Source organism: Phycomyces blakesleeanus (assembly GCF_001638985.1).
Source record: "Phycomyces blakesleeanus NRRL 1555(-) unplaced genomic scaffold PHYBLscaffold_27, whole genome shotgun sequence".
In the NCBI taxonomy this organism is placed as follows: Eukaryota; Fungi; Mucoromycota; class Mucoromycetes; order Mucorales; family Phycomycetaceae; genus Phycomyces; species Phycomyces blakesleeanus.
In genome coordinates, this window is record NW_017265160.1 from 315,888 (window position 1) to 339,204 (window position 23,317).

Here is a 23,317-nt window from a genome sequence, read left to right on the forward strand (position 1 = left end):
CGAGAATGAAAAAAGAACTTTATAATAATGCAAATAGTTAAAAGTACATTTTCTTGAATAGTAGTATAAAGTAAGATATATTACGTTTGCTTCAATACAAAGTAATCTCGAAAGAAATTAAAGAGGGCTATAAGAGTCTCTTTATTTGCGCGATGTCAAGATATTTTATCAATAATAGACTTGAGATGGTAGGAGAGACAAAAAAGAAAGATGCTTGAATCTGTGGCTGACCAATAAGCAGCAACTTTGCAGCAAAAATAGCTCTTGTTATATTAAGGTATTCAATGTATGGCGTTTCAAAGTAGACAAAAATCACAATAGGAGTATGACTTAGTTACACTGATTGAGATTTAGTCATGTACGATGTGTCATTGGAGAAAGTATACTTGATTTATTTTCCTAAACCATAGTTGCCGCCAACACCAGGTAAATATTATGTTCAAACCTTGCTGTCTTAAAAGCTTTATAAATAACTCTGGGTATACAACTATAATTAATAACCAAGGTGTGCTTTGACCGACAATAAGTCACTAAATCTTTCCTGTGGTTCTTTAAATTTTTGGTAAATTTCCAATCAATTGATAATTTATGCGTATATTCATGATCTACACGGCGGATTTTTTTTTATTATTTTTTACTGGGTCCCCAAAAGATGAATCCAGAAGCAACTGCTTTTGATTTTATCTATAAGACAGGTTGTACAAAACAGATAGTGGTGACTCTGAAAAAAAACCAGTAATTTGAGATATACAGACATTACAAGTACCGTTTTTTATATAGTCTAATAAACAATAACAATAATAATAGTATTGTACTTTATTACAAACACCCAAATCGTATTAAGCTAAAGCAACTTGAATATTATTCATAGAGCTTACACCATGATTCATGGCAAAATTGGAACACATCAATTCCACATTGTTTGCAGAAATTAGAGTGAATAATATAACACTCTCTGACTAAAGTTGTAGATCCTTCTGATGCCTGGTCCTGTCTGGGGTATTCGTCGATATCGCTTGGGTTTTCAGGCTTTTTGTCTTGATCGGTGGTCGATTTATCCGCCACTGGTTTTGTTGACATTAGGAAGATAAAGGGAATAAAGAGCAAACAATTAATAAAAGCCAAGAGTATTATTATTGATCGTATATCTAAAGGAAGGGGTTATTTTTTGTATTTCTTAATTCATGTAATGAATGCAACATAGACGTGCATAATGCATGTTCGCACAATTATATTGTTTAAAAATTTGAATAGTACTATATAAGACCTAGTTTTAGAAAGAAAGAAAAAGAACCGCCTCCTAATTTACAGAATAGTAAAAAAGGGTACTTTCTGTATTTTCATAAAACAACATAATATATTGAAATTATACTTCCTTGAAAGTTACTACCAAGCTTGCACATATAGACTAAAGCTAACTTTAAGTATTTCAGTTTTTGCTCTTCATAAAGGTTTTTCTTTTTCAAAAACTAAAATCAAAAATCAAATCAAATCAGATCAAAAGGTTTTAAAAAATAACATTTTTGAATATATATATATATATATATATATATATATAAAAAGGAAATTGGCGCCACCGAGATTCAAGTGTGGCTACTGTTCTGCTTGATTCGTATTCATCTCATACAGACAATCTTACTCTCGATCTTATTTCAAACGTGTTCCCTTCAGGAGAATAGACAGGGTGCAAAGCTATATCTCTACAAATTTTTCTTTTTCTCTATCGATTAAAACCCCTTTATCTCCTTCTTTTGAATATACATGTATATAGAATCACCGGGTACTAAGAAAAAAATCGTGTAGATTTTCATGAAGCTATAAAAGTAGCAATAATCTGGTTTATACAGCTGTCCACCATATACTGATTTGTAAGGACATAAATAAAAGATTGAATGAATACACTTTATATTATTCACCAGAGTATAAATATATATATATATAAAGCAATTGTTTTAAAGAAAAGAGTTAATACAGTTCTTCTGTCCACGAGGGAAATGATGCGGTACATAAAGATTGATGCAGGGTAATAAAGAAAAATCTACTAATGGACTTATATTGTGTGTGTGTTTGATAAACTATCTATACTGTTTAGTAATATCTTGTACATATAACAGATTTATATTAAATATAAATCAACGGCTATATGGATATTCGACTAGATTCTTTCTCCCACAGAAAATGTTTCTGAGATGCTTCGTACCCTTTTTAAGTCTGAATATATATATTCTTTCTTAAGACTATTTACGATTGGGATTCTTACCAAGGCGCGGTAATAGACGATAGCATTTATTAACACAGCACGGAAATACAGGGTATAATACAATGTAATACAATATATATTGGATTACTTAACTGCTGGCTTTGTAGGTTAGACTATTGCACCTATTTTTTAAGCAGGAAGATGCTTGTGATATCTATTTTATGTAAATTTGCTCTTTTTTTTGTTAAATTATATATAGCTACCATTATAAAAAAATTGTAAATTCAAAGGTGATTGTATGGGATATGTTTCGAAGAGTCTAATTTTATTCTACTATTTATCTTTATAAGAAACAACATATATCCACTCTCTTAGGGATGTAAGCTTTTATTCATAAATCAATGTATCTCTATATGTGATAAATAAAAATATGTATATATATGTGTATATTAAATAACACATTACAGAATTCTCATGTGCAATTAAAAACCACTGGCTATAAATGTTCTAATGTATATCATATGCTCTCATATCAGATATACTATTTTTATTGTATTTGTCAAGCGATGCATGTCTTCTTTAGCAGTATATATCAATAGTTTCTTTACTATTTCGCAACTCCTAGAACAATTTAGACATCAACCCTTCAAGTAGTTTTTTCTTTGTATGCCTTGGCCTCCATGGTACATGCAGATTGACAACATAAGTAAGTACTATCATATCTGAAAGATATCATGGATATAATTTATGAGCTAGCTAAACATATGAAAAATGGTGGGTAATTTGAGCAACACAGAAGATTTTTTAGCCCTTGCGCCTTTGTCGATTATTGAATAATTAATATTTACCTCAACCTTGATTTATACAGTGTCTTGGCTGTGGTAAACATGCCTGGATCTCACAGCAAGTACCGTAAGACAATAAATGATATATGAGTTATAATATTACTTTGCAAAAACACGGATTCAGTATTTATTGGATTGATTGGTTTGATATGGATAAACACCACCCTTAGTCCTCCGAACCATCTCTTGAAAAGTATAGGCAAGTACCCAAAATTTTGAGTATATCACTTCTTTTAAATGCAACATCTAACATACCATAATCTTCTAAGGCGATATTATAGTCGGGCTTCATTGTTTAATATTTGATGTTCTCATAAAGTATTTAATATATACTACCACAAAATACTTTGAAGACATGACTTTAACTATATCTTTTAGCAACATTTGTGGAATATAAATATGGCTGCTGTTTTTGGTTTCTAACATACATTTAACCAATTGCAGCACGGTAATACAATTCTTGGTATATTCATCCATGTTATTCGAACTGAAACTAATGTAATACTAATAGAGGATATTTAGTAGTGGTTATTGTGTGAGATGAGAACTTTAAAGTTTCAGAATAATCTCACTAGTAACTATAATAATAAGATGTATTTTTCAATCTGATCACTGATATGTATTTTTAAGGTACTGACTCTATAAGCTTGAGCAGTTTTATGTACTTCTTCTGTAAAAATTGGAAAAAAAATTAAGTAGACACTGATATAAAATCTTGAAGGGAAATGGGATGTATTTTGTTGATAATGAAAACCTGGTCAATTATTTAAAATTTGATAATTGTTCAATAAATTTTTTAGAGTGACTTGGTAACTTTAGGTAATGAGTTCTGTATAAAAATAATATTTATTTTGTAAATATTTCTATGTATGAATGTATGTAGTAATTAAATTGAAATGTAACTACTGTAGGTGCTTGTAGAAAAAGTTTTTCTCTTTCTCTAAAATAATAATAATCTTTTTATTATATTAAGTACAAAATTTTTGAGTTACTTTGAAGAAACAGTGTAAACTTTTTTTATCATCTACAGCAAAATATTAAGCTGCTACTAACAGAGGTCTAAGAGACATGCTACAGTATTATTTCTTTTCAAAATATGTATTTCTTCTATTGTTATTAGAATTCTATGCATTTATATAAACAGACAAATAAATTGATTTATCTCATTGTCAGTAAACGCTAAATCTTTATAGCTTATATTATTCTAATTTTATATTATTTTATTGATTATCTAAACTTATTTCTATATAAGAATTGCAAAGAGTATAGTTTTAAAAAAGTTTTTGAAGATAGAGAGATAGAAAGAGTGTCATCCAAATACTGCATGGTATAGCTGATAGATTTTCTCTTTTTTTTTAGCAATTTTTCTGATTGATTTCCTATAACAATCAATAGTCTATTTATATAGACATATATACTTACAGTTAATTATAAAATATTATAATACTTGATAGCAGAATAATGAATTCTGTTTTTTTCAGATGAAGCAAAGTATTAACTCATTAACAAGAGAATTAAATATATGGATTAAACTTTTACTTTAGTTTCAACAGTTATACCATATTTGTATCTGTCTTATGATTAAAATAAGTAATATATAGTAATTATTTGGCTATTGATTAAGATAATATATACTTAGAAAAAGAATAAGGCTTTGATTATATAGATCAATAATGTAAGTAATAGATTATACAAACAACTTGAGTTTTTGAATCAATAAATACAGATATTATTATTTTTTCTAACACTTTACCCAAACTTACTTAGTAAATCTTTTGTTAAAAATATACTACCAAAAGTTATATTTATTGATGAAATATATTATAATAGTTAGCAGGTGATTTCTAAACAAAAAAAACAGAATAGACTCAATTTGTACAAAGATAATCTCAGATATAATATATACTAGATTATATTATAATATTTATTTATTTATTTTCTTTTATATATATGTTTGCATTTAATAATATTAATAAGATCTAATATGTATATTATAGCATATCACTTCTATTTGGCTCCCAAATAATTTTAATAACAAAAATCTTGTAAAATTAATATGAAAAATTAAAATAGTATTTAATATTATTGATATATCGAATACAGATTTATATAGCAATTTTTATACTAATATACTAGAAATTAATATAGCTGTAGTGATTCAAACACTCTCTTATTAGATTTATTACATTTAAGAATATATTTCTATTATTATGGCTGAGTTATATGAATAAAATTTTAAAATAAAACAATAGATACTGTAAGAGTGTTGTTTATTTAAAAAAAAAAGATCATAGCTGCTTATATAGACATTTGATTCCCTAATTTAATATTTTCATTAGTTAATGGTTGATTATCACTGAAGTGGTATAAAGTATACAAGTGTCTGAGATGTGTTAAGTTTCTGAGATGTGATTCTGCTAGATTTCTTAGCAACTGTAGTATCTGATCTAGATTATAAAAATTGTATTTTACTCAATTATAATATATATACCACATAGACTAATAATTATTTATAGTAAGTACTATATAAATGACAACTTAGTAAATACTGAGATAGTATTATAATACTGCTATAAGATTAAATTATAAATGTAGTAGTAACAACTCTTTAATAGTTAAATATAGTAAACAGATATATCTTTAAGAAATTAAAATATAACTGATATAGTAAATTATATATTTATATAAAAAAGAACTTTTTATTCTTTAATAGAAACAATTTATATATAGTTGCAAAGTATTATTATATATCTTATATTATAAACTTTTATGTAGTATGTCAAGTATAAAATAATAAAAAAATAATAAATTTGGAAATAGAGACATTGTTGTAGTGGTTGGAAGATTTTAAGAAGTTGTTAATGTGGTATACACACCACAATTGAGTGAAGAACAGACCCCACAACCAAACACTGGTTCCTTCTTGCTAATGAACCTGGCAAGTTAACAATCTCCGGAACTGTTACACACCAGGCACACGTATACTACACACTCACACAGTATAAACCAACTATTACACAACAGGGATTTGAATTACAGGGATTTGAATAGTAGCAGATATAAACAATATTATTTTGTCTTTTTAATAAATAACACTCTCACAGTATCTACTTTTTCCATTATTGAGATACTAACCCATAAACAATCCCGAATACCTTAGTTAAGAAGAATTCAAGGTTTGAAAGTGAGGGACAAAGATTTGTGAGAACTTATGTAGGATTTGTTTATTGAGAAAAGATTTGGTATCAAAATCTGGCCACGTTTCTATACTGAACTACTACTGCTATTTATATTATTTTGGATCAGGAAAATTATATGACTGGGATCAGGTAATCGATCCTATCTGAGCCTTAATTAGAGCAATGTGATATTGGGATAATTAATGTATAATTAATTATATAAATATGTGTAGTTCCAATGAAGTATTAAGATAGAAAGTAAATGTGTTTAAAAGTTATAATTATGTTTATAATAATTCATTGATGTACAGACTTCTGACAAAATATTTGGTCATTTTTAACCCCTGCCAAGGCTCTTCAACTTATATTGTAGCTGTAAATTTATGATAAAAGATAGTAAAGTTCTATAAATCTCTGGTACTCTCACAGATAACTGTATAAGGTGTGATAGATAAATTGAAAAAAAAATTGAAAAGGCTTTAATAAGAGATTGGTCTAAATTTACACATCTTAAGTTCAGATAGATGATTTTGCATATTAAAGCAAAACGTCATACAAGTCTCTATGCTAATTGCTTTCCACGTTTCTTGCAAAGCATTTTCCAATTGTTGCAATGTGGTAGGCTGAGGTCGTCTTGCGTGGATTTTGTTATCAAGAAGCCCCCAGATATTTTCAATTAGACTCAAGTCTGGACTGTTAGGAGGCCACTCCAAAATCTTCAATCCAAAGTCTTTCTTGAACCTTTCTGCTAAGGTAGTCTTATGATAACTCGTGTTATCTTCTTGATAAAAATAGTCTCCCTTTTCTACATTAGGAAGACTTTAGTAGAAGAGCATGAATTCCTTCTCCAGAACTTCATTGTACAATGGGGCATTCATGTTACCCTTAAGCATAACCAGTAGTCCAACTCCTCCAGACCAAATATATCCCCAAAGCAATACAGAACCTTCATTTCCTGAAACCTTTGAAGTCAAGAAGTCTGGATGATATTTCTCTCCTAGTTCATGCCATACATGACTATGACCATTTTTCTTGAAAATATTAAAGGTTGCTTCGTCTGTCCAAATGACAGTATCTCACTGTTTTTCCAACATTTTATTTTTCTATACCAAGTACAACGTTTGGCAATGTGCTCCTTAGTTAGAAGAGGCTTTGATTTGGTTACACGGTAGGCTAGATTCATCTTATGCAACATTCGGCTGATAGTTTTTGTACTGACTTTTTTTCTAGTCTTTTCCTTAATCAAGTCTGCCATCTCAACCAAGTTTTGATGGCAATCCTGTTTGACATCCAAGAAGAGATGTCTTTTATCTCTAGCAGTTAATTTAGAAGGTCTTCCTGTTGGCTTCTTATTAGTATCAGATCCAGTTTCATTGTATTTTTTTATAATATGCGTGACAGTAGTTCTTGGTATTCCCTTTTTCCTTGCAATATCAGAAATCTTCATGACATCTTTATGAAATCCAATTAAGATTCCTTTTTCAACTTCTGAAAGTCTTTCAAATGGCTTGTGAGATTTACTGCTTTGTTGTTTAGGCATTATATTAAAAAGATTTTATTGAATTTAGCAGATTAAGTAAAGTAAAGTGTAAGAGTATATTATGAAATAAATAGCAGAAATATAAAACGACCAAATTTTCTATTCCACAACTGTATTCTATATTATAATTGTTGTGGTGGTTGAAGTTGAAGAAGTTTTTAAGAGGAAGAATTGAAGATTTGAGATTAGGAATGAAGATTTGTGAGAACTTGTGTAGGTTTTGTTTATTGAGAAAGGATTTTTTATCAAAGTTTGACCAGGTTCCTACACTGAACTACTACTGCTATTTATATTATTTTGGATCGGGAAAATTATATGACTGGGGTCAGGTAATCAATCCTATATGAGCCTTAATCAGAGCAACGTGATCTTGGAATAATTAATGTATGATTAATTATATAAATGTGTGTAGTCCTAATGAAGTATTAACATCGAAAGTAAATGTATTTATGAGTTATAATTATGCTTATGATAATCTACTGATGTATCTCATATTATGGTGATATAATCATATGAAATATAATCACTATCATGCATGCTAAACCTGTGTGTTAAATAATAAAGTAATTGGTAAACACCTTTGACTGAAATAGCGGAGGCCTTATATTATTTCCTTCAGACTTATTCTCAATTACAGCAGTAGTCAATACTCATTTACAACAATAATGATATCATCATATAAAATATAATCACTATTGTGTAGGATAAACCTATATATTAAATAATAAAATAATTGGTGAACACTTTTGACTGGAATAGTTGAGGTCTTATATTATTTCCTTCAGACTTATTCTCAATTACAGCAGTAGTCAATACTCATTTACAACATTTATTCATAAATAAAAAGTATCTCTTTTTAAAAGAAAGTATAATCTGTTCTTATTATTACATCTTAGTTTTTAAAGTTTTCTTCCTTTACTATATTTGGTTATTAGAGTGTATTTACTACTTAACTAGTATTAATATTATAATTATAATATCAAGTCATAAATTATACTTCTTTAGCTCTTAACTATATTTTTTTCTTTTACACCAGAACTTTAGAAATTCTAGCTAAATTAGCTCCAAATAGCTCTGACACAGTTTATCCAGAAGTATAATATAAATATCAATAACAATCTGCTCATAATAAAATAATTTCTTTATCTACTATATTATTTTGTTTATTTAATTATACTTATTTAAGTATATTTCTTTCCCTGTTTTTATATTATACAATTATTGGGTTTGTTATATTACTACAATCCGACATTTACGTAACAGGTAACTTGGCCGAGTTGGTCTAAGGCGCCGCACTCAAGTTGCGGTCTCGCAAGAGGCGTGAGTTCGAATCTCACAGTTACCATTTTTCTTGACTCGTGTCGCTTTTTTTTTCTTAATGTCAACTTGTCGGACATTATTTTGATGAATCCGTAAAATCTGAAGATGGTTAACTGTAGTATAATGACTCTCATTTTATTTAAATATAATATAATAACTACTGCGTATAATGCGCAGTATTAGTTTAGAGAACTATATAAGACAATTCAATTCATATCAATAAAAAGTATCTTTTATCCTCTCTTTGATTTTACGTATACTCCTGGATCCCCAGTGGGTTTAACCTTTTGACCATACGTATACTTCTTTTGTTTTGATACTATATTTACGAATCACTAGAAATTTTTTTCCGATGAACAACTTTTTTTGGAGTAATGACACAAAAACCTCCATCAAAATAAAAAACATAAAGCAGCACTAAGTTAACCGTTTCTCTTCTATATCTATTTCTTCTCTTTTTCTATTTCCACTAATCTTACATATATATATCTTATTATATCCGTTATCCTTTTTCTCTCTTCTGCATTCAGTCAAATCCACTTTGATGGCATTTTAAAAGCTGTGTGCAGAGCGTAACAGCAAATCAATAAATTACTAAAAAGAATTAATATGATGTCCTCTTCATTTACAGTCTTTGCGTGTTATTTCTTAAAAAAATGCCTGTTAAGAAAAAGAGCACAAAAACGCCGTCAATCCCAACAAAAGTTTTTTTTCTATTAGTTATTGAATTAACTATTGGGTATAGAGCATGGCTAATAGAATTGTTTCAAAATGGAAACATAAAGTGACAGAGCAAAGGTAACATACAGAGAAACAAGTATCCCAACAAAAGAATATACCATTGCTCAAAACATTATCATATTTTTTGCGTTTTATTTCCAAAAATAATCTAATAATCGTGTATATGAATACCTTGAACATCTTAAATATAATAATTGAAAGGACAAACATGTGCTTATGAAAGAGAGCAGCAAAAAATAACAGCAATTTATTAAATGTCCATTTGATTTATTCGAATATAACTAAGAATTTCGACTATAAGTAAAAATTATAAAGTACAATGAACTTACAGCAGGGTGTTTTATTCTCTCTGCAGATCCAGATTTGGATACAGACAGGGAAAAACATTTCATTGTGGGTGTGCAAAAGCCTAGCGCACTTAGGAGTTCAGGCAACCTAACGAGAACCTCGAACTAATAGCGCACAATAAAATACAATCTTCCTAAATATAATAGGAAAGAAAAAACATACAAAAAAGAATAATAAGTATTTGGCCCACCACAGTAGAGAATAATCAGCCATATATATATAAGAGCTCGGAAAAGACCCCTATTGGAGGAAAGGTTTTTTTTAGAAAGAACATTAAATTAAGATATAAGCATAGCGGATGGTAATACTGGAGAAATAAATATATAAATATTTAAAGAAAATAAGAAATACGGCACTTTCAAGTCGAGAATAAGTAACTAAGTGTTGACTACCCCAAAACTGAGGAACGTATTTAAGCAAGGATATGAGCTCCAAAGAGAAATCCTCTTTATATGTCCGGATGTCCCGTTTATGTATCCAGAATATGCAACAGTGGCAGAAAAAAAACAGGTCATATTAGGTGCAGTTTCGGGAGAGCACTGCTTGTTCATATTGACAAGGGACAAGGGATAATGGAAATTCCGAAATAAGCAAGGAAAGTGGATTCCAGAAACAGGTTTTCTCGGAGGTTCTACGGTTTGAAGAATACATATTTGTTTCTTTGCCCATATTTGTTTCTATAAGGTCAAGGAGAATTTGATCATAAGTCTTTTCTTCCGGAAGTTTTTAGGATGATCTGGTTTGACCAATTGCACGTAGTAAGGAAAGCATAAATTACCACCAATAGCATCACGTACCAGGTTGTTTAAAGGGTATAGGGAGACAATTGAGAGCATAATTGGTTAAACAGATCTCTGGAGAGGATAACATGGCTGATCAAGAACCAAAGGTTTTGAATGAGAGCAGTGGTAGTAGAATATATCAGAATTGAGCAGACAGAAACCTATAATTTTAACTTAATGTAGATTTTTCTTAGTCAATACTTCACTTCTTTTAACCTCTGCTTTCTGTATCCACACAGATATATCCGCCATATAATAAAACAAAGAATATATAAAGAAAATTTTAACATCAAACTAAATATTACCAAAATCGTTTTTTATCATTAATGTTCGCTTTAATTTTTTCTTAAATTTAAATGGATTGTAACTTTTTTACGAATGTGGATATGGTACCATCTTATACGAGTAAGGCTTTGAAAAAATAGATTTTGAGGAGGGAGTCGACCCTTGCAATATTGGTACTCTGTCAACTCTGTCCGAATATCATACTTCTCAAATCGCTTTCCCACTGAATCTAATGAGACACTTTGTGTAAAAATGGAAGACGTGGCTGAAGAACTAGCTATAGATCTATTGACTGGTAGAAAGTACCATGTTTACTCTGGCAAGCAAAAAGTAAGTTCTTATTCCTTTGGCAGGATAAGACTGTGGAAGACTACCCCTTTTACCCACAAAGCTCAGATTGAACCACGTACCACTCAAAATTGGGTCAAGTAACTCAAGAAAACTTCCAGTTGGAATATTAACGAAAAGCAGATAAATCAGTAAAATAGAAAGTTTCCAACTTCAAAAAGAGCATAAGAATCACCTTATATATTATTATTATTTTCGATTTAAGTACCCCTAAACAACAAGGCTCAGTGCAGTAGAGAGTTTGACGAAAACATTCGAGAACTTTCGCTTAAAAGAAACGTCTACTAGAAACTTCATCCTATACGAGTGTACTTTGAATTTCAAGAGAACAAACTTGCAATCTCTGACAAGAAATAGCGGCAGGGATCTCGAAAACCGCTATCAATGGGTTAAAAAATTGGTTGAATATACTGAAATGAGCTATCTGACCAGCTGGGTTCTTGCAGATGAAACTGATTTCAATATCAACATGAGATGTCATAATCCTGGCTCAATTTGAGGTACATCAGCAGTTGTTGAAACATTTATTATTCGCACCTCACGTATACCATATTGGGAGCTATAACAGCCCATGATATTATTTCAGCTGAGATTAGAAAGCCTTCAAACCCCAAGAAAGTAAAGGCTGATAGGAACAGAAATATGGAAACTCATATTAAAGAGAAACGCCAAGGGAACTGTTACTGGCCATTTTATGAAGTTTATTTCTAAAAATTCAGATAAAATAGAAAAATTCCCTAAATTGAGTAAATTTTATGTAGCTATAGGAAATGCACCCACCCATATCTTAGAGGATATCGTGAAGTTGATCGTAACAAGAGGCTATAGAGCTATATATTTGCTTCCTACTTCCCTAAGCTGAATCGTATTAAAAAGGTCTAATCAGTCATATAAAGTCCAGTCAAGAGAAGTGCATTTCAGGAAACCATATATCATAGAACTATAATTAGCGAGACTAATAGAAATACTCTTCATAATATCTCGCAGCGTTTTGTTAATAACTTTCAATAAATTCCGCAATTTAATGATTAATACCAAAAGATCAAGTCATTCGACTTGATAATAAATATTATAGATATTTCGAAAAGTAAAAAGTACATTAAGAATTATCAAACGAAAAAAAAAGCTCGTTTGGACAGACTAAAATTTCAAAAAAGGGTAAAAAATAGCAATTCTTTAAACGACTCTTATTGGCTAACTTCTTCAATTACTACTAGGATTGAGGAGAAGAGCATTTTTTTTTATAAAAACGATGTGCTGTAAGGTGCAAGATATAGAAAAACTCACAATAAAATATTCTTACTTAATGACAGGCACGGCATTATAAGCACACTTCTACCTAATATGTACCTGATAATTTTAAACTTTTTTTTTAAAAAGAAAGGTGCGCTCAGTCATAAATTAGTCTGGCCAATTTTAGGATGAACTCGTTTTACCCATTTTTTGCCCTCCCTTTTTTATATTTCAGTCTATCCACACCAACTATCCACACATTGGTTCACTAGATATCTCCACATTTATAACGTTACTTCTAATAAACAATACAAAAAATTCACAAATCGGTAGATATATTTTTACATATTGAATTAGTGAAAACACAGTACCTGCCTGGGGCCAGGTGTTTTTCTCTAATCCTCCAGGGAAAAATGGGGTGCCCTGAAAAATCCTTTATATTCGATTAATAACCGCTTGTGCCCTAAATTTAGACCTGGTCATTAAAGATATCATATAAGCAAATAGCACTAAAGATACCGTCAAGGGCGATTCTAGTAAGATATTTTTATAAGATTTCCTGGCTTTAAGGTGTGTTTTAAGGTTTAATTTTGATTAGGCATAAAATGGTTACAAGTAACTTAACCATTTGATGCTACAAGGATTAAATTGTCTAATCCTGATACTTTATTTTCCAACCAATGCTTAAATTATCCAATCTTAAGTTTGTCACCTTTCTTTGCTCTTTCTATCTTTTATACGTTTTCTTTTCAATTATACATTAACCAACAATTGCCTTTTAAATATCCAACGTTTACACCAACAGTGCTTTACAATTAATACAAAACACCCTTTTCCGGATTTCCGGATTTCCCGATACAGTACAACAATAATGATAACATAATAATTCACTAAAAATATTCAAAGAATGGTACAGCTTACCAAGAATGGGTATCTTGGGTGTCTCTCTGCCAATAAACATGCTGGACATTTATATTCTTTTGGAACCTGGTGGTCTTATAGTTCTTTCCATTTAAATAACACACATGAATTTATGAAGAGTAGTACCATTGTGTCTCAATTGGTTAACTATACGGCTGAGGTTCAATGAAATGGCAAGATCTCGATTCCACAAACGATGATTTAAAGGTAAACGGATCTACATTTTCCAAACAATTTATATTGTCACATATTTAACTAAAAGATGAAAAGAAGAACACAAATAAAAAGAAAAGATGAGTAATATTGTTTATTTAGTTGTTGGGTTTTAAGATCTAAAATAATATACCAAGTTTTTTTATGCTTAAGTTGGGTGCTTTGTTGGGAAGAGGTGTCTCAGTGACATCCTGGCCTAGCAACACCCGAGTTCTCATACATTCATTATAGCATATATTCTCCCCCATTATAAACAAAGATATATATATATACATACAATACTTCAAATTAAATGAAACTTGCTATAAAAGAATCTTACGCATTATTCAATAAAGATGTAATTATAAAATGTAGAATATATAAATATCGATATGTGAATGAAACCTTACATCCGCAAAAGAGTGTAGATACAGTGCTATTTATAACAGACAAGAGGTAGGAAATGATAAAGGGCAAAAAAGAACTCCCTCGGGTAACTCCCTGTGGTCACCTATATTCTCTTTCTGTAGTGATAATGGATCTAATAAGGGTCTTAAGCCATAATTTGGGTATATCAATAAAGCCGTCTCACAGAATATTTTAAAGCGGAATTGCAGAATTGCAAAGTTGCAGAATCGCAGACTAACAGAATTATAAAAGTAAAAATATTACAGTAAGTAAAATCATATAATTCAATGTTTAAAGCGCAAGAAAGCTATAAAAAGTCACATAGCAATCTTCAAGAAGGGTCTTGAATGAAATGAAGTATGCTTATACATGCTATAATTTAGTATTTACGCTGGACATTTCTAAAATACTGTAATTAGAATATAAGTTTGCATTATATCGAGATACTTATATATAAGAAATGATGTTGGTTTGTACATATCAATTAAAAGTATAGTATGAATCGATATATTTACTCATAAATCTTGTGCCTTGTATATATTCATACAATTATTCTTATAAAAGAATAATATATATTTGCTGTATACAGTACATAAATACTCATGTCAGAGGATCCCTATCTAGTGCAATAGTTAGCGCATCCTCAATTGAGGTCTAATACGCTCTAGTAGAGAATATTTACATATATGAGTGTAAGTGTGTGCGTTTGAATTTGTGGCTCAACCTATTGTAAATGTTCTAACAATACAGTACGCACGCGGTCAACGAAAGTTGATGTATGTGGGTGGTTACATATATCTTTTTTTTTTTGGTCGCAAAGAATGTGGCCGTCATTTTGATCTACTATACTCAAAATTGCAGTGGTATGTTGATAGTAGACTTGTATTTATATGTCTCAATATACAGATGTCTCTTGGCTCTACCTATTAAAACACACGCTAAAGAAAGAAGAAGAAAAAATAATTGTACACGAAGCCTTTAAATATAAAGAGTGATCAAAGAATGCAATAAAAACATCAAACAAAGTATTCAATATTCTTTTACTATTCTCGATTTCAATTATATATTTCCAACTCTTTTAAAGAGTTTCTTTTTTTTTTCTTTTTTCTTTTTTTTAAGTTATTTATATTATCTCTTTTGATGAGAATCAAAGACATAAAATCTGTCTTTGTAGGGCTAGCACTTCTCGGAGTGACCAATGGAGCAGTAATGCACAGTAGCAACACGCTTGGTTATATGAATACCACAGATGACTTTTTCGTAAATACCGATTTTCATAATATCTTACGGGCGACTACTATTCGAGCTCCATACGAGCAGCCGCCAAAGTCTTTTGATCGCATTGCACACCCAAGGCCTCCAATTTTTGCCGACCCTAGATACCACAGAGTTGTTCCAACAAATTCTTGGATCAGCAACCTATTTTACCCCAGTCTCAACGATCTTGCTCCAACCACACCTGACCCATATATAATTCGGATTCTTGACGACTTTGGTGGCACTCGAGGTCTTTCCATTTCTCAACCATCCGTAAAGGTTAGTTGTCGGGTATGGGATGTCTTGATAGAAACTGGAACATCATATTCTGAAAAAAAAATCGGTACGATAGTACTATGGTACCTACCCACAAATGAACAATGTTCCAGAAACACAAGCAGGCTATGTTGTAAACGGAGTCGTTGTTGACTTTAGATTCACAGCTAAAGAGTGGACCAATTCCAGACCTAAGCTTTTGGTAAACTATTGGGATCATTTTGGCACCTCGCTGCAATTATCAACACCAGAAAATTCGGAGCAGCACATCACGTTCCCGTTATCCCGTGGGATGGCATACGTTACAGGAAATTATGTTGGCCTAACTCCACAATTCTACACACAACATGCTATTATTTCAGTTCATTCTGAAAGCACACCAGGCGCAGATATGTACTCTGGTAGAAAATTTAAAATTATGTTCAATGACAATCCGACTAGCACATACTTGATATACGTTCTCGGCGAGAAGCCTTTGACACTTCAAAAGGTCGGAATGAATAACCTTATTGCGTCCGAGCCATACAGTGGTATCATTCGTATTGCCAAGTTACCTTCCCCAGAGCACGAAACACTGTTAGATAATCAGCATGATGTGTGGGCCACAGGCGGAGAGCTAGTAGCCAGTAGTGATGGGTAAATATAAGCTACACATTGCATAATAGAAAAAGAAAGAAAGAGAAGATAGTAGCTAACTTATATTACACACAGTTCATCAGCAACATATAGTATTAAATGGAAAGTTGTTGGAAATCCCCAAAGAACTCTGCTCACATATGCGTACCCTCATCACATAAACTCATTTGCTGGAGATATCCAAAAAACCGGAATGCATCTTGAATCTTCCACCAAGGGAATGATGACCGCCGTACTTGGAGATGTATGGACCCTCAATGAAAACCATCTCAGCAACGTTACTTGGCTTCCGCTGAATCCTATACCAGAGGCTTCGACCCGCAACGAGATTATGCGCACAATAGAGCTTGACATCCATTCAAATTATGCTGCGGAAACCCAGAAAGGAGACAACTATTTTTCTGGAAAAGGGCTACAAAAGTTTGCTATGCTAGCACTGATATTGAATAAGCCCAAAGAGACATTTTTGCACAATCCAGAGCTTGCCAAAATCTCTTTGGAGAAGATCAAGGCTGCATTCACTCCATATCTTGAAAACAAACAAGAAGATCCGTACAAATACGATGTTGTATACAAGGGAATTGTTGCCAAAGACGGGCTACCTCGAATAATGGGCGGTACTGGTAACCCTGATGCAGAGTTTGGCCACACTTACTACAATGACCACCACTATCATCAAGGGTATCTGGTTGTAACAGGTACTGGAATATCCGTGTAACCCAAAAAATAAAAGAAAATAACGGTGTGGACATATACATATATACATATGTACAAATAAACATTATATTTAATATTTCATATGCTCAAATTAGCTGCCATTATACACCATCTTGATCCAAAGTGGCGAGCTCCAGAGCTTGTAAGGTGGACAGAGACATTGATTCGGGATGTAAATTGCCCAGTAGAAGATGACCCATACTTTGCTCCTTTCCGCAATTGGGATTGGTTTGCGGGACACAGCTGGGCAGGAGGTATAAAGAATAATGGTGCTCTTGATGGCCGTGATCAAGAATCTGTACCTGAGGTAATATTTATTTTTATATCATACTTTAATCAGAGATTTGGGTTTATTGACTTTCTATCGAATCATCTTCTGTTATATACATTATAGTCTGTGAACTTTTATTGGGGTACAAAGCTGTGGGGACTGGCAACCAAAAATTCGGCAATGATCCACCTTGCAGCTTTACAGCTAGCCATAACCAAGCGTACAACATACGAGTATTTCTGGCTTTTGGACAATAACAGAAACCGACCAGCAGAAATGATAAAAAACAAGCTAGTTGGAATCTTCTTTGAACAAAAGACTGATTATGTAAGAATACTTTAATATATATATATATTGAAGGGGGTTTAAGCAAGTAATAACCAACCAGCTAATCACTCAATTGATCAATTAATCAATCAAACAATGTACTTTTGTAGACCACCTACTTCGGAAGATATCTTGAGTTTATTCATGGTATTCAGCAGCTTCCAATGACACCAGCTCTGGCAGATGATATTCGTATCCCTGCGTTTGTAAGTTTTTGTTTTTTTAGGAGGTATTGAACTGTAAGACTAATTTGTTCCCTTATTTTTCAACTGTCTAAGGTCGAAGAAGAGTGGAACCAACGTCTCTCGGCGGTTGCACCCCAAATAGAAAGTCCATGGGCGGGTGTGCTATGGCTCAACTATGCACTCATCAATCCTTCAGATGCATACCCAAGACTTAGAACTACGGAAGTTGACGATGGACAGACTCGATCATATTCTCTTTACCTAACTGCAACAAGGCCAGATTTCCGTAGACGTCGTAAGGAAACACAACTGCTAATACACATAATTTTTCTTTCTCTTTTTTCTCTCTTAGCCTGTAGACCTAATTTTTTTCTTTATCTTTATATTTAGCTCTATCCAGAGTACACTCCAAAAACCCAAAGAACGAAACTGCAGTAGGTGGATATAAGCCGGCAATAAGAGGAGTACGCCACATAAGCTTTAAAGACGCAGTTACATTTGGCTCATAAATCAAGCGCAAAATTATTACTCATGGCAGTTTAATTATACCACAGATGCCCTAAATAACCTTTATATACGTTCGAAATATTCTAAATACTCTAATTATTATAATCATATGCTTTATTTTAATAATTTGAATCCGTACCATAGTCTATTAACCCACATATATACAGAGAGAAGTAAGAGAGAAATATTCTTGAATTCACAAACTATTATTGAGTAAATGTTAATAGTAGTCTAGTTATTTTCTAACCTTATGCTCATATTTATATAAATTAATATCGTAATATCTTACCCATGAGTGAAGTATTGATATATACAAGCTTAATTTGCTTCAAGCCAAACAGTAGAACTGGTGACTATTAGTATCAGATGTATTATAATTGGAGATACCTTACCAGCCTTGTAAATTAGCTGGATATATATCAACTCTTTTGCTTCCAATAAACAATGCCAATACAATTGATACATACCAAAAAAGAAAAGCCAATGCATTTTGGGCAAGTCAGTTAAAATATAAATTCCATATACATTGTGCCCTTGTTTTATTTAAGGAAAGGAAATTTGACAGTGTATGTATGTATATGTATATGTATATGTATAGTGTGTGTATAATATGTGGGAAATGTGTTGATTTCCCGCTCAACTATGATTTTCTGCACAAAGTATCACTTGCAAGGTTCTTATCTTTACCCTTGCAGATTCAAACCCTTAAAATCACCCTTTTATTCTTCTATACCTTACTAATATAAGATTTTACAGGCAGCGTATTTTATATTACAATAATCTATGCAACACAATCGGTAAAGAAACAATGTAAGTAATTAATAAAAGTACATATTTATTTTATTTTGGTACAGAAAATATATCCTTTGTTCCTAACCTGACAAAGTGGTCCTGACCAATGTCTGCAGACACTTTTTGTTCTATATTCCTTTCTTTTTATTCTTTAACAGAAAACAACCTTCCTGTTGTATATTACTGAGGTGCGGCGGGCTAGATGTGTATTGCATAATACCAAACTGGTCAAATATAGTGAACGCGGGTTGAAAAGCAAATTTAATAAAGAAAAATGTATGCCAACTATTTATCTACTTTAGGACATTCTAAAGCTGTATAAACGAACTCCAACAATTGATACAATGAGCAACACATACACACACACACACACACACACACACACACACACACACACACACACACACACACACACACGCACACGCACACGCACACGCACACGCACATTCAAATGCTCTGTTACCACTTGGTGTAGACAAGCCAAAAAGTTCAAAATTAGTTCAAGTGCATAATAGATAAAGTTAGTGTTCATAGTATCATCTCTTCTATCTCATGAAAAAAACTTTTATCGTGAGGCTTTCTAGGACTTGCACCATATAATATATCTCTTCCATCAAAAGCATGATATTCTTCTTGATCCAAGTGACAATGAAAGAATAATATCCAGTTAGAATCGCCTGAATTTTGTTTTAAAATTTAATCCGAAAATAAGGCTTACATTTTGAACTTTTTAAAACCTTTTAGTCTATTCACACCAGCCGTTTAGACAAAATTGTACATTATAAAACAGTCTATTATACAGTCTTTAAACATATCATTAGTACTACATTTCTCTACTTGAGATTGAGACTATTCTCGAAAAAAAATATTGACAAATAATATTAGTGTTTAAAATGTCTTGTAATAACAAATACTAGTTAGAGTTGTAAGTCCAAATAGAAAGAGTATAAAGAGGTTGGTATAGATGCTATATAAGCATTCCAAAAACAAACAAAAACTGCTGGAGTACAATTGTATTGTGAATAATATAAGACAGAGAGAATAAAACTACACCTTCACTTATATCAAGATGTACAAAGAACGTGCGAAGTAGTGATAAACATAAGTAAAGATGGCAACTGAAAATGCAATACGAAAAAGAGCTTACCAGACAAAAGATAAAGGCAAACAAAGTATGCTCAACTGAGAGTAATACATACATAGTACATTAATACATATTGAGAAAACTAATAATTTGTATTACCGTTTTATTAGTGGAAAAGGATGTTGGCGACCAAATTTTTTTTTATTATAATCCGTTTAATTTAGTTATCATTGCTTTTGGTACCGGCATGAAAGGCAAATATGCTACAAAGTTTAAAGGTTATTGTGTAGGAGGTGTGGGTGTTTTGTACCGAGCATTGAAGAGTAAGGAAATGAGTGGAGATTTTCTTGTGGCGGACGTTGACAAGTTCAGAGTGCCCAAGGTAAGCCTAGTAAGCTTAACACATTTGTAAGGCTTGGTTAACAATGCTTTTATTTCTTTGCTCTAAAGATTTTCCAATTTTGTAATCTTACCAACTTCACAAATGTATTGGTTGCTTTCATAATAGCCCTCGCTTGCCAAAGTTGTAGGATGATTTGGGATGGAGATGCTAATGGCTCAAAAATATATACCAGGTCACAGAAGAGGCTTTAAATAGCCGCGATTGACCAACTCTATTTTTTAGAGACGAGTATCCTATTCTTTACAAACTATATCGCCGTATAGGGCACGGGTTTCTTTCCGCAGGAATTTACATTTCTACACGTAAAATATTATACAAAAAATATAAAAACTAGCATTGGTTTGTTTCACTTTTCTTTTTCATTTTTCATCTGAAATTAAACACCTGTTGGTCTAAAAAGAATCTCAATTTGCCTTGATCTCAAGTAGAAACATTATAGTATCAGTATAGTATACCACAGTAATTCTCTCATAATCTCATCTGGAAATCAATTGTTTGTGTGACCCAGGTATCTAAATATTTCAATATTAGAGGACAGTAAGTCAACTTATCAAAGACCCGAGTATTTGTACGCATGCCAAAAATATCACTGTTACCAATTGAGTTCTTGTAGAATAAATGAATTAAATAAATAAATAAAAGACGTAGATATTTTTTGAACATTTCAAGGAATCATCAGTATTTTGTGAAACCAGACAGATTATTGGCTGCATAGCGAAAAAGTTTTCCAAACAAGTAAAATGTAACTTGATAAGCCAACAGGACAATTTAGATACAATACTAATATTCTCATTATAAGCTAGAAAATGATACATATATTTTTTCTTAAAGAAAAGTGAAAACATGTATGTATAATGGGCTTATAATGGTATTTCAACGTAGTTTAGCTATCTATATCATTCATTTTTAAAGATAAAATTCTTCACACTAGGCTTGGCATCTTGAAGTTCTTTTACCATGTTAAAAGTCAGTATATATATATTTATAACAAGGAAGTCATTATTAATGTAGTTTTTTTTTCTTTATTAAAGTAACATCGATCTAGATTTTATTTGAGTCAAAATCTCATCGTTATTAAAACAGTCGAATGGTTCCCGAAAGCCATGTATTATATCAGCATAAATTTGCGTTAAATGCTTCTAAATGAAAATAATAGTATTAATATTATACGTAAAGAAGAGAAAATATATTTTGCTTCCCCAGATTCTGGAGAGAGTTCCCGTTTCAAAAAGCAATGCCTGTTACTAGCAAGTAATGAGTTTCTTAATATACACACACACGAATATATATAAATAGTATTCTAACTGTTGAAGACTGATAAGGCTAGTTGGTGATACATGTAATTATAAAAAAAAATATAAGCTCGGCTTGTTACATGCAGCATTGTGTATAACGCTATTATATGTGCTGTAGAAGAAAAAAAAATTCGATCAAAGAGCAAAGCCAATTATAGACTTTTTATTTTATTTCTGTATTCATTCAGAAAATAAAATAAACACAGCCACGGGTTTTTGATTGGGTCAAATATTATATAATTATGTTCCCTCTAAGGTTTGGCGCGTTGTGTGCACAGGAATTTATTTATTTATTTGTTTGTTTGTTTTTTCTTTTTTCCTTCTTTCTGGTGGTGTACCCATCCAAACACAGACAAAGAAAAACAAGACCAAGGGCAAGAATTACCAGATCCAAGCCTTAACCTGTACCAACTCCCTAAAATAAATAAATCAAATAAAGACGCAAGTAAAGAGAAATAATATAGCCGAGCTTTTTATATCTTCACTAAACTCTTCCAAAGTATTTGTAGCTTTCAATATATGCTTAACAAGAAGCATATACTATACTATAATACAATACAATATAATATAATGAAACGTAGTAATAAAAAGGGGGGAAAGGGACAAGGTAAAAAATATATAGAGTGCCGTGAGGAATCTATAAGCCAAGATATGATAAGATAATGATAGGTGGTTCAAGACTATTCTTTATCTAAACCACATGCTTTCAATATCACCAAAAGAGAAATGTGGGAGTGGGGGTCAAGTATTATATACTAAGATTACAGTCTCGCTACTCTTTTCAAGAGTCTGTGTTATTGAAAAAATTAGTAGATAGTAAATACACACGACTTTTTTTCTTCTTTAATTTTATAGAGTAAAAACAGATCTTTCTTTGTACAGTCTATCCTTGAGACTCTTAACCCAAGATGACCAAAGCCAATTTTGTACAAATATCTTGTTATATATATATACATATATCTAAGAGACCACCTGTTCCACAGATACTTCACTTATATAATAGGCTTTAGGCTCATTAAGGCCCGCACTTGCGTAGGTATTTTATTGTGCTGATATTATAGATTTACAAATAGCCATAAAAAACGAACCTTTTTAGCAATACATTTATCGAAGCATTACCAATTCTATACACAAAGCCTTGTCGTTAATTTGTATTGTTGCTGTTACTGTTGTTGTTGTTTTCTTAAAAAAATATGTATGTGTATATGTATATATTTGGAATATT

The 23,317-nt window shown here is 31.5% G+C and overlaps 4 protein-coding genes and 1 non-coding gene across 5 annotated transcripts; 4 read left to right on the top strand and 1 right to left on the bottom strand.

Annotated features, from left to right (window-relative positions):
* Positions 1 to 680: 680 nt before the first annotated feature.
* Positions 681 to 1,080, bottom strand: PHYBLDRAFT_173800 (hypothetical protein; the record flags this gene model as incomplete). The annotated part of the gene is made up of 2 exons (XM_018437111.1): positions 681 to 781; positions 879 to 1,080. The coding sequence occupies 2 exons, from the start codon at positions 1,078 to 1,080 to the stop codon at positions 681 to 683; spliced, it is 303 nt and encodes a 100-aa protein (XP_018285928.1).
* A 7,946-nt stretch (positions 1,081 to 9,026) lies between these two features.
* On the top strand, positions 9,027 to 9,109 carry PHYBLDRAFT_t232. The gene has a single exon. It is a non-coding gene; the product is annotated as a tRNA-Leu (tRNA).
* Positions 9,110 to 11,492: 2,383 nt separating this feature from the next.
* PHYBLDRAFT_68260 (hypothetical protein) lies at positions 11,493 to 12,450 on the top strand (the record flags this gene model as incomplete). Its single annotated transcript, XM_018441916.1, has 4 exons — positions 11,493 to 11,668; positions 11,811 to 12,064; positions 12,175 to 12,206; positions 12,250 to 12,450. The coding sequence occupies 4 exons, from the start codon at positions 11,493 to 11,495 to the stop codon at positions 12,448 to 12,450; spliced, it is 663 nt and encodes a 220-aa protein (XP_018285929.1).
* Positions 12,451 to 16,167: 3,717 nt separating this feature from the next.
* On the top strand, positions 16,168 to 18,607 carry PHYBLDRAFT_127894 (glycoside hydrolase family 81 protein; the record flags this gene model as incomplete). The annotated part of the gene is made up of 7 exons (XM_018429194.1): positions 16,168 to 16,511; positions 16,587 to 17,209; positions 17,324 to 17,535; positions 17,623 to 17,826; positions 17,937 to 18,032; positions 18,105 to 18,306; positions 18,402 to 18,607. 7 exons carry the CDS (start codon positions 16,168 to 16,170, stop codon positions 18,518 to 18,520), a joined length of 1,800 nt encoding a protein of 599 aa, XP_018285930.1. The 3' UTR covers positions 18,521 to 18,607.
* A 1,814-nt stretch (positions 18,608 to 20,421) lies between these two features.
* On the top strand, positions 20,422 to 21,944 carry PHYBLDRAFT_68262 (hypothetical protein; the record flags this gene model as incomplete). Its single annotated transcript, XM_018441917.1, has 6 exons — positions 20,422 to 20,482; positions 20,565 to 20,776; positions 21,329 to 21,334; positions 21,446 to 21,532; positions 21,629 to 21,638; positions 21,877 to 21,944. The coding sequence occupies 6 exons, from the start codon at positions 20,422 to 20,424 to the stop codon at positions 21,942 to 21,944; spliced, it is 444 nt and encodes a 147-aa protein (XP_018285931.1).
* Between the last annotated feature and the right edge of the window lie 1,373 nt (positions 21,945 to 23,317).